Consider the following 11381-nt stretch of genomic DNA (forward strand, 5'->3'; position numbering starts at 1 on the left):
TATATTAAATATTATGCATGTAAATACTGTTTACTGAGTCATTATTCCATTTTCTTTTTGCTTGTGCAGGTGATCCCTCAGCTCATAGCTCGAATCGACACCCCCCGTGCACTTGTGGGCCGCCTCATCCACCAGCTGCTAACAGACATCGGACGGTATCATCCCCAAGTGAGTATACAACTACTGATTTTACCTCACAATATCAAATCAAGCACATCTGCTGTGGTAATTTAAAGTACCAGTGACTAATAGTTGGACTGCTCACCTCCAGGCTTTGATCTACCCCCTGACTGTGGCCTCAAAGTCCACCACCACCGCCCGTCACAACGCTGCTAACAAAATCCTGAAGAACATGTGTGAACACTGCAATACATTGGTTCAGCAGGCCATCATGGTAAAGAAATTTAATCCGATTGTGTCAAATCAGTTTCATTGTGTCCTTCAAAGAGTGAAACAGGTCGTTGAGGATATTCACTCAGCTGCTCCTTGTTGTCTGTTACGGAGGTTTAATGTTGAAGCTTTTTTCTAGCCTTGATAAGCAGTAACAGGCAGATATCTGCTGTTTTTTAACTGAGCTTTGAGGGGAAATATCCAAGAACCATCTGACCTTTTCATCATCTGTTCTGGCCCAGGTGAGTGAGGAGCTTATTCGAGTTGCCATCTTGTGGCATGAGATGTGGCACGAGGGCCTTGAGGAGGCTTCACGTCTTTACTTTGGTGAGCGGAACGTCAAGGGCATGTTTGCAGTGCTGGAGCCGTTACATGCTATGATGGAGAGGGGACCGCAGACCCTTAAAGAGACCTCTTTTAATCAGGTGGGTGACACGTATAATGTGTACAGGATGTAAGTTTAATATTTCATAAGCTATGCATACATTTTTTAGTAGCCAAATTGCTAATGACTATTTTAATGAGTTCTCTATTTGAACACCTGTGTGTGTGTGTGTGTGTGTGTGTGTGTGTGTGTGTGTGTGTGTGTGTTTTTGTGTTTGTGTGTGTGTTTTTGTGTTTGTGTGTTGTGTTTTTGTGTTTGTGTTTGCTTTGGCTCCAAGCCCACTATTATGTTTCAGACTTGGCCCTCCAAGTTTTGGCTTCACTGGCTTAGTGCAGTGCCACAAACTGAAGCCTTTACACCGACTTTGAGTCAATTTTGTATTAAAGTTCTCTTGTGGTGCACAAACATTTAAAAGCTGTGGCTTTTTGTCGCTATTGTAGACTTTCAGTGGTAAGTCAAATACAAATGCACTCCTGGAAAAGTGGTTTAGTTTAGAAACGTAAATGGGTAGGGACTGTATATTTTTGCTTTTAGTTTTAACTTTGGCGGTAGTCTTTTCTGTTGATCACATCAAAACATTTTTAGTGGATTCGTCCTTGGCTCGTGCCTCATCCTCTCAGCAAGTTTCGAGAAAATCTGTTTCAATAGTTTTTGCGTCATCCCACTAACAGCCAGCCAAGTAAACAGCACTGAAAACATTGATTGACTGATTGATTGATTGAAACCTTTGTGTCCCTGTGGTGAGAATCCGTCATGTAGAACAGCAACAGCAGCAGTAAGAGAGACAAAAACAGGAGTAGTTGCCTCCTTTATGAAGGCAACTGCATATATTTCATCACCATATCAAACAATGAACCATGAAAGTATACATCATACCAGTAGGACAGAAACAGATGGTTCTATTCAGCCTGCAAGCATGCATTATTAAAGAGCCGCAGTCCTAGATTAGCCTTGTTGGAACATGATCAACTTTGACATGTTCATTACATGAAATGAGGGATTTCCCAGTGACTAAGCTTATTCATCTTCCTTCATGCTACAGGCTTACGGTCGGGACTTGATGGAGGCGCAGGACTGGTGCAGGAAGTACATGCGTTCTGGAAACGTGAAAGACTTGACCCAGGCCTGGGACCTCTACTACCATGTGTTCAGACGCATTTCAAAACAGTTGCCACAGGTGAGCAACACTACACTGGAAACATAACACCTTCCAAGGACCACTGGGCTGCACATGCACATAGATACAAGGTGTATAAGTGCACAGGTCAATATTCATCTGGGGAATTTGGTGAAAAATACAACTAAAACACAGAAGATGCAGCATGTTGCAACACTAGTTTGAGCAAATTGTAATTTTTTGTTGTTGTTATCCTTAAGCCTTAGGCACGGCTAAGAGCTGACTTTAATTTTTCTTTATTCAAACTTTCCCACAAGCTCTGAAATCCTTATTAGATTACCAAAGAACATATGATAACATACCCACTCATGTTGTCAGAATGCTCTGAATGTACTCTTGTATGCATACTCTTTCGAGCTCACACACACAGGCCTTTTGCCATATTCTGTAATCCATTCTCCCCCAGTCCATCTGATACACCATCACTAGCAGATGACAGAAAGTTTACTAACACCAGGTCTTTTTGCTTGTGGAGCGAGGACGAAATGCAACTGATGGATGTCATTCCTTGCAGCTATCATCATGTTGTTGAGGAATGACATCAAATACAGTTCTGTCAGCAGCACACCCTGCACATATTGAATGGAGACGGTAATACTATTTGACATTGTGGCACAGTGCAGCTCTGGGGATTCTCCCTGCTGTGACATTACAATAAGCTTCATGAGATACACAGCATGTTGAGAGCATTGCAAATATTCCCCCACTGGGCATTAACATAGAAATAAACCCACTCCAGGGTGCATCCAAACAGCAGAGGCAGGTTGAAGCTGTGATGAAATTACCTTACATCAGCATTCAGAATTTACTGTGAAAGCCTTTAAATAGTCTGCAGCACAGGGTTGGGATGCTGTTTGAAGCTCAGACGCAGACAAGCAGAGATGTCTATTGATCTACACCTTGCGTGTGAACTATTTCAGTGTGTATAAACAACCTATTGCCGAATAAGACATTAATTTGGAAAGATGTGTCAGAACACTCTGCATATATCTTCAGGCAAAAACAGTTCTTTTTTTTTTTTTTTGTCAGTGCAACTGTTCTTTTTTTAATAAAACAAAATAGAAACTAATTGTCACTTCTTGCTCATCAACTTCCCACACAGCTGACCTCCCTGGAGCTGCAGTATGTGTCTCCAAAGCTGCTCATGTGTCGAGACTTGGAGCTGGCTGTACCAGGCACTTACGACCCCAACCAACCTATCATTCGAATTCAGTCCATCGCCCCCTCGCTGCAGGTCATCACCTCCAAGCAGCGCCCACGCAAACTCACCATCATGGGTAAGATTAGCAGAAAATTGCCTTGGCCTTATGGCTCTGAACTCATTATATTAGGAGAGTAGATGAAAGAATATTTGTAGTCTATGCTTTCAGCAGGCGCGGGCCCTAACATTCTAGAAAATTTGATATGAATACAACAGTATAATGATAATAAACAGCGCCAGGCTATGATTTATTTTGACTTGAGATGTTACAGTGAAGCTCTGTTTGTGGCGAACACACCCAAGTCCAAATCAAGATCAAACCACCGAAACCAAAATGAGTCCCAACCACCACATAAAAATGACTTTTTTTAAACCCCGATGGTCAGCGAGCTGTGCACCATAAAAGTCGTGTGTTTTTCAGTTTCGAGAGATGCAGCATGCCGCTACAAATCATTTTGTCAGGAACCCTCCTAACGCCGCTCATTGCCGTTAATTTGAATGCAGGGATAAATAAAACTGACACTTTATCCCCTCCATGCTGCTATTTGATATGAAATACATCACTGAAATGTTTCTAAAATGGCACAGCACTATAAAGTCACCTTGTCTTGAAGCCAAATCTTTCGACTATCAATCACTAACTGTTCCCTTTACCTCACACTTTCCACTGGACAATGTGATGCCTTAGTCTGATTTGTCCCATCAGTGATATACAACATGCTCTTTGAAAGATGAAAGGTAATATATCAACTGACCTCTGGAGCGAGACTTTCAGATTAAGACATGTCACACCCCTGACAGGTCACCTCAATTTACTGTGAGAGACTCTGGCGATAGTCCACATACTGTACTGCTAACTGGGATTGTCAACTGGACCAGACTGGGAGAGACCATATAAATATAAAGTCCTGCTTGTGTCACTGGGGATTTCATATAACTCCATTCATGGGGATGTGACAAGACTGCAAAGCGAGGGAATATCAGGTCTCAATCGGGCGTGTTGAGGTTCATTTTCTGCATAAACTCACCAGACAAAACTTCAGGGTAAATCAAAGGTAATGCAGCCGAAAACTAGAAAAGTACTGCTAAAGTCATGTGTTGTGGCTCCCTCTGCAGGCAGTAATGGCCATGAGTTCATGTTCCTGTTGAAGGGCCACGAGGACCTGCGGCAGGATGAGAGAGTCATGCAGCTGTTTGGTCTGGTCAACACACTGCTGGCAAACGACCCCGCGTCCTTGCGCAAGAACCTGAGGTAGATGCACAACCACGCTCATGCTCATGCTCATGCTAACGCGCACACAAGAGCAAGGACTTGAGCACACACTTGAATACATGTTGAAAAGCAGAATTAAACATGAATTGCAAGCAATATTTGTGTTTGTCTTGCCTGTGTGTTTCATTCCTCAGCATACAGCGCTACGCTGTAATCCCCCTGTCCACCAACTCGGGCCTGATTGGCTGGGTGCCCCACTGTGATACCCTGCATGCCCTGATTAGAGACTACAGAGAGAAGAAAAAGATTCTGCTTAATATTGAACATCGCATCATGCTCAGGGTAAGGAAACGTTTTCACCCATCAGCATGTCCCCCCGACACCTAGATGGCTGACAACCATCACAGGGCTGTTTGCTTTAGCAATCATCTCAGCACCCCCCCAACCCTTTTCTTTCCTCGTGTGTATGAGAGAACCAATGGTGGCTCAAAGTGAAATTTGGCGAGTGTTTGCATACACAACCTCCACAGCTTTTTTCTTAATATTACAATTTTATTTTTTTACACCGTCCTGACATCCATCCTTTAGTCTTTTGGGTGATGTGATTTTCAATTTTGGCAAATAAATGTAGAATTAGAGTCCTCTCAGCACTGAGATATTTTTACAGCACTGACTTGGCTGTGTTCAAGCTAACGCTAGCAAACAAACTGCATTACTGTTACCGGGCTTCATTTCTAAATTTGAACAGATAACAGCCGACATTAGTGTCACGAGAGAAACATGCACCTTCTTCCTTTTCATTAAGGAAATGCCGCACCTTTGGTTATCCCTGTGTTGTGTATTTCAACCATCCACATATCAGTATCTGTCATAAGACTGTGGCATTTGCTGCCCGCAGATTTAAGTGAAACAAGTTCTCGCTACCGGCCGTCAGCCTCGATCAAGAGCAGGCCTGAATGTTCAGGTCTTACTGGTCCACAGACCATGACACGACTGAGTGGATGACGTGATGAAAAATAACATCCTTGTCAGACTGCGAGTGGACAACTAAGACGTCTCTGCTCCTCTTTTTTTTTTTTACTTGTCCTTTAATCACAGTGCAACAGTGATCAGCCAATGGCTAAAAATGAAGATGCTCAGTTTAGGTCATCTAAAGATGTCATTAAATTAGCTGACTAGTTTCATCAGTAAAGTGTTGCAAAGTCAGCAAAGTGATGATGTCAGAGCTGAACTATGGAGCTCCAGGGTTTTATTTCATCCTCATTTGAAAACAAAGTGAAGCGACTTTTGATTTGGTTTTGATTTTTCAATTTACTGCTGGCGCTCAACTTATTAATGACAGAGTTTAAGCCTCCAAAATGCCAAGATATTAAGTTGAGCCTGCAATCTGTCAGGCCTCTAATCAATTACAGATGCAGTATGAAGGAGATGAGAATGTGAGACAGTTATAGATGACAGTATTTTGTCTTTTTTTTCTTTGTTAATTAGAGTATTTTCATTTCTACCTAAAGTGTGCAGGGAAGGCAGTACACTCCTGCAGGGTAAAAATGGCCTCCTGCATCTGAATCCCAACACCTAGTAAAGTGGTTTCTCTTAGATGAATTAACCCCTTTAAGAGAATGAGTTCTGCTAACCTCATGCGCTAATTTTTCCAGGCCCTGAAACAGTTGTAATAACATTAACTGAGCACCCAGAATGAAGCAGTGATTTTCCCTTTTGATTTGAGTAGAACATGTACAAACATGGACTGCAAACATTCAGTAATAGTCAGCCCATAATATACATTCAATAATGCATGAACCTTCAAATTGCACATCAAACAGTAGCAGCTGCAGGCTAACGAGGGCTAAGTGCAGCCAACAAAGTAAAAGGTGGACCAGTATGAACAAATGCGGGTAGTAATTTAACCGTATTTTCATTGCTCAGCAGCACTCAGGTCTTTGAATACAGCCGTGAACTAAGTGATGACATTTGAACACCGTCATTCACCACGGTGGAGGAAATTGAATCCTATCAAAGGCCCAAAATAAGAGTTTAACACCCTAAATGAGCTCTTCACAGGAATACATAAAGTGAAACATTAATGGTGCAAATTTCCATTTATGATGTGAAACTCAAAATGATTCATGAGTGGCCGGTCTTAAAAGTCTCATAAGGCACCTAAAATAAGTGTTTGCTAAGCTTGAACGTGTGCGTTGGGAATCATTTCAGATGGCACCAGACTACGACCACCTGACGCTGATGGAGAAGGTGGAGGTGTTCGAGCACGCTGTCAACAACACAGCCGGGGACGACCTGGCCAAGCTCTTGTGGCTAAAGAGCCCCAGCTCAGAGGTGAGACGTTGAGCTGAAGAGGATGAGTGAGGTGTGGGTGATCTTCTCAACATCCACTCTCACGTTTCAGTGGTGAAATGTCAGGAGTGCTCCGTTACAGACGTATGAATAATCTGCTCTCAGGTTGTGTGTCCTACTTTCAAACCACTGACTCATCACCAAACAGACCTTTTAAGTTGAATCTATTTTTAGGACTGTTTGTTCCTCGTGTGCCTGATATTCCTCTGTTCTAAATGGTAACAGCTTTCCTGATCCAGATGTTGTTGTTCCTCCAGGTGTGGTTTGACAGGAGGACCAATTACACTCGCTCCCTGGCTGTGATGTCAATGGTTGGCTACATCCTCGGACTGGGTGACAGGTGAGCTCCTCAGCCCAACACACGTCACGCAGTTAGCTTTGTTAATAGCAACCCACCACATAAGTATTTGTGTTCTCCAGACATCCTTCCAACTTGATGTTGGATCGGTTAAGCGGCAAAATCCTCCACATTGACTTTGGAGATTGTTTTGAGGTGAGAGGAAACTTTGTCATATATAATCTCCAGATAACACTCTTAAGATTTATCTGAGATGAACCTTGATTCAAACCTCCCAACAGGTCGCCATGACTCGAGAAAAGTTCCCTGAGAAGATCCCGTTCAGACTGACAAGGATGCTGACCAACGCCATGGAGGTAAGGGCGTCTTCACCGGCCATGAGCCACCATAATGACGGCCGTTTGCATAACCTGAAAAGTCAAAGACAGTTTTGAATCAAAAGACTTGGAGTAATAAGTATTAAAGGCTTCCACCTTAAACACTACAAATTCTCAATCCTGTCTGAGCAGCTTTCCCTGTGTCGGTGGTATTTTAGTTAAAGTGCCATTAATCTTTCTCCAAGCATGTTATTAAATCGCTGTGACTCACTGAAAGAAGAATTAGACAAGAAAATATAAAGCATCAAAGATATTTCAGAAGGTTTAAGTCCCCTAAATTACCAGTTCAAAATATTTTAGCTTTTAGAGCTGTTGTTTGCTGTTGTTTCAACTCTTGAAACAAAAGGGGGACAACGTTACCAAAACTAAAACCCCCAGATCAAAAGCTACTCTTCACGCCCAAACTGACTGACCTCTCTTCGACTGTGACATTGAAGTTATTATTCGAGGGTTTGCTTACATCGCTTGAGTGCGTGACTGATTGTGTTGCAGGTGACAGGTTTGGACGGTAACTACCGGATCACATGCCACACGGTGATGGAGGTCCTGAGGGAGCACAGGGACAGCGTGATGGCTGTGCTGGAGGCCTTCGTCTATGACCCGCTGCTCAACTGGAGGCTCATGGATAGTAAGCAAACACTGTCAGCCTGTTGGCATGTAGGGAACATCTGTGTGGTCTCCCAGGAGACGCTGACCTGAGGGTTAAAGTCTGATGCCAACATGTTTGTAGTATATTTTGATGGTTGTTTGCAGGATGAACATGACGCATCATCGAAGGTGTGACATTTGCTTGAACGGGATTTAATGTGGTGCAGCTAAGGAACTAATTAGCAAGCGAACCTAAACTGTTACATGAGTGATGTGTTACAATGAATTAGTGTTGACACCCAAATGTGGTTGGCTGAATTAAGGTGAATTAATGATCAAACTCCTGACACAAGCGTTGAATGTAGCTCTGGAGCTTTCTGACCTGCGGGGTTCATTTGTATTTTCTACCCCTTTATTTCTTCTCTTTGCATCACTGCGACCATTTTCTGAACCGTGAATGTTAACCGGAGGATCATATGTAATGTAAATGCAGTGAATGTTTTCTTTTTGCATAATGAATCATAACTTAATATGCATTGTGACATAAAACCCAGAAGAAAAAACAAAAAAACAAATTCAATCCTGCTTTATTTGAAATCACTAAAAGAATACTTGCTGTATACAAAAAAAAAAAAGGAAAAAATAGAACAAGCGTTGTAAATTGAAAGGAAACTGACAGTCTTCATCTTTATGTTCTCCAGCGAACACCAAAGGCACCAAGCGCTCACGCACCCGGACGGACTCCTACACCGCCGGACAGTCAGTGGGTGGGTGGACCAACAACTGCAGCCATAAATACCTCCACTTTTCTCCTGGAGGGTTCAGCCAAATGTTCCAGTCTGTGATTGTACATTTTACCTCTGCAGAAGCTCTTGAGGGGATAGACCTGGGAGAGACCACACACAAGAAACCAGGGACCACCGTGCCTGAATCTATTCACTCTTTCAGTGAGTCTCTTGTCCTTTCTCTCATTTCATTGATTGTTTGTTTCCAACTCTTCAGTTCTTCCTCTTCACAACAGCCATGACCAGAGCTCTCACTGTCAGAAATGATTGGTGCATCTGCTAGGCTATTTTGAGGCAGTGCTTCAGTCCACTTTCATTTCCTTCAAGCTGCCAAGAGAATCAGTGGGGAGAGATTTCATTCATTTTCTATACCGCCTATCCGTTAAGGGGGGGGGCTGCAGCCTATCCCAGCTGACACTGGGCGAGAGGCGGGGTTCACCCTGAACGGGTTGCGTCTGTCGCAGGTCCATCAGGAGCAATTAGGGGCTCTTGCTCAAGGATACTTTGACATGGTCACCAGGAGAAGTGAGGATCGAACCAGCGACCCTTCGGTCGCTAGACGGCCACACTACCTCTGAGCCATGTTGCCCCTGGGAAGAAAACTGAATTTGTGATTTTAGTTGCAAATTTGTTTACACCAGCATGTTTCTTTCAGTTGGAGACGGCTTGGTCCAACCTGAAGCCCTCAATAAGAAGGCTATTCAGATTATCAACAGAGTTCGGGACAAACTAACAGGTAAGAAAACCAATATTTGACAGAAGTAGCAACCATTTTGGATTTTTTATCCTTTCATAGCTTGTGAAGATATCCTAGGCCACTTCACTGTTCCCATGTGAGCGGTACTGTGGTTGGTATAAAAACACATTTGCACAGACTAAGTACAGTACAAAGCAATGTGGTCCCACATCATTCTACCCACCCAGGACATTTCCCTGTAGAGGAGAGGTCGTGCCTTATCTTCAACAAGAAGCTATTAAAAATCTTCAAAACGGAGAGAAATTCTACCTTTTCTGACGTGAGTTTGTTGCTCCCAGGGCGAGACTTTTCTCACGACGAGACTCTGGATGTGCCAACACAAGTGGAGCTGCTGATAAAACAAGCCACGTCCCATGAGAACCTGTGCCAGTGCTACATCGGATGGTCAGTACCGCCGGTCGCCGTTTGTGATTGACATTTTCCGTTTTCATGTTTACACCAGCGATAAAGAGCGTCCTGTCGTCACACTGACAAAGTCACTGACAAGTTGCATAGCCAAGTCACCTTCTACGGAGTGTCTGCTGGTCTGCAAATAGACCTCAGAATGTCCTCAATTCAGTGTTCTAAATATAAAGCCTTAATAATCCTTCAACAAATCTCAAATGCTGATTCATGACGTCTGAAACATTTCATCTTATGTCATTTATCTGTCTTTTAATTTATTTTGTTGAGCTCCTCTGTCGTTTCTGATTTTAGAACTTTTAGACCGAATAATGTCTAAGTTCTAAAGTAATCCTATTTCAAGCTATTACCTATCTTGCAAAGCATTCCATTAAAGTACCCGTACCTGTAGACGCAGTGTAAAGTGTTTGTTTGTTGTTCATACGGTGATTTATGGTAACCCGTGTGAAGACCCTGCTCCATTACCACGTAGGTGTAGCGAAACCAGACCGGCAACACGTCTTCAAATATCTTTATTTCTCTGTCTTTAGGTGTCCGTTTTGGTGAAGGACCGTCCTCCACAGCCAAGGTTGCACCCGACATTCTTTCTCAAACCAAGAAGACACACGTTTTCAAGTATTCTCTGGGGGGAAAAAAGTTTTTGTGTTGTTGTTTTTTTCCACAGAGTAGAGCCATTGGGAATTTTTCTTTTTTGTTGTTGTTGTTGTTGTTGTTATAGAATAATCCAATTTTTTCATTGGCATGTTAAAAGAGCTCTGTTTTTACCTGATAATCCTAATTTAATTCCAAATCTAGTCATTGTTTCAAATGACTCCCCTCTCTTTTAACACCATTGCTAGCAGCTTTCTACGGCGGCCATATTGCAACTTTTCTTACCGCACACGCTGTATGCCTCTTAGGTTCTTAGTCTGTGCTATCATTGTGTATTACTGTGACAGTAACAAGCTTTGCCTTTGACTAAACATTCTCTAAATGTCCCTCATGACACGGTATGAATGACATTTGATTTGAGGTCCTAATGAAGCGCTGTACGGGTATTTGTGTGCCATTAAACCCTGTACAGACACCACTAAGGACAACTGAGTTCTTCTCCTTGTGTCCGTGTGGCTGCTACAGACCAGATACTGCATTTGAGTACCAGAAGGTAAAAACCTGTTCTTGTGCAGCCTTTTGTTTTTCTTCTAGAACCCACAGAGGGCACTCTGACTCCTAATAAGATCCTCCGTTGTCTATTTCAGGAGAGGATGCATTCCTCAGGCCAGAGATTATGAAACCAGACACGGTTCTCCTCTAAAACCAACACTTCTGAACATTTACTCTTGAAATGAGATGAGATCTTGTTTTTAACTACAACTACTCAATAATTACCCTCTGGGAGAAATAGCAGAGGTAACTGTGAAGACAGCTATTAATTTGGTTTTCTTGCGCTATCAATACCAGCTCGTCTGTTATTATT

General features: G+C 42.8%; 1 protein-coding gene across 1 annotated transcript in view; it reads left to right on the forward strand.

Annotated features, from left to right (window-relative positions):
• Positions 1–10993, forward strand: part of mtor (mechanistic target of rapamycin kinase) — a 76144-nt gene extending 65151 nt beyond the window's left edge. Inside the window, exons 42-58 of the mRNA XM_086214152.1 lie at positions 70–168; positions 272–394; positions 633–815; positions 1818–1952; positions 3055–3229; positions 4270–4405; positions 4561–4708; positions 6578–6700; positions 6976–7058; positions 7139–7211; positions 7298–7372; positions 7886–8021; positions 8683–8748; positions 8848–8928; positions 9422–9502; positions 9802–9907; positions 10456–10993. Coding sequence (XP_086070278.1) covers positions 70–168; positions 272–394; positions 633–815; positions 1818–1952; positions 3055–3229; positions 4270–4405; positions 4561–4708; positions 6578–6700; positions 6976–7058; positions 7139–7211; positions 7298–7372; positions 7886–8021; positions 8683–8748; positions 8848–8928; positions 9422–9502; positions 9802–9907; positions 10456–10471 — 1839 coding nt within the window. The 3' untranslated portion in view covers positions 10472–10993. The remainder of the gene's footprint in view (positions 1–69; positions 169–271; positions 395–632; positions 816–1817; positions 1953–3054; positions 3230–4269; positions 4406–4560; positions 4709–6577; positions 6701–6975; positions 7059–7138; positions 7212–7297; positions 7373–7885; positions 8022–8682; positions 8749–8847; positions 8929–9421; positions 9503–9801; positions 9908–10455) is intronic.
• The last annotated feature ends 388 nt before the right edge of the window (positions 10994–11381 follow it).

This window comes from Aulostomus chinensis, chromosome 9 (assembly GCF_037954235.1).
Source record: "Aulostomus chinensis isolate RoL2024-O1b breed Wild chromosome 9, RoL_Achi_v1.0, whole genome shotgun sequence".
Taxonomy (NCBI): domain Eukaryota; kingdom Metazoa; phylum Chordata; class Actinopteri; order Syngnathiformes; family Aulostomidae; genus Aulostomus; species Aulostomus chinensis.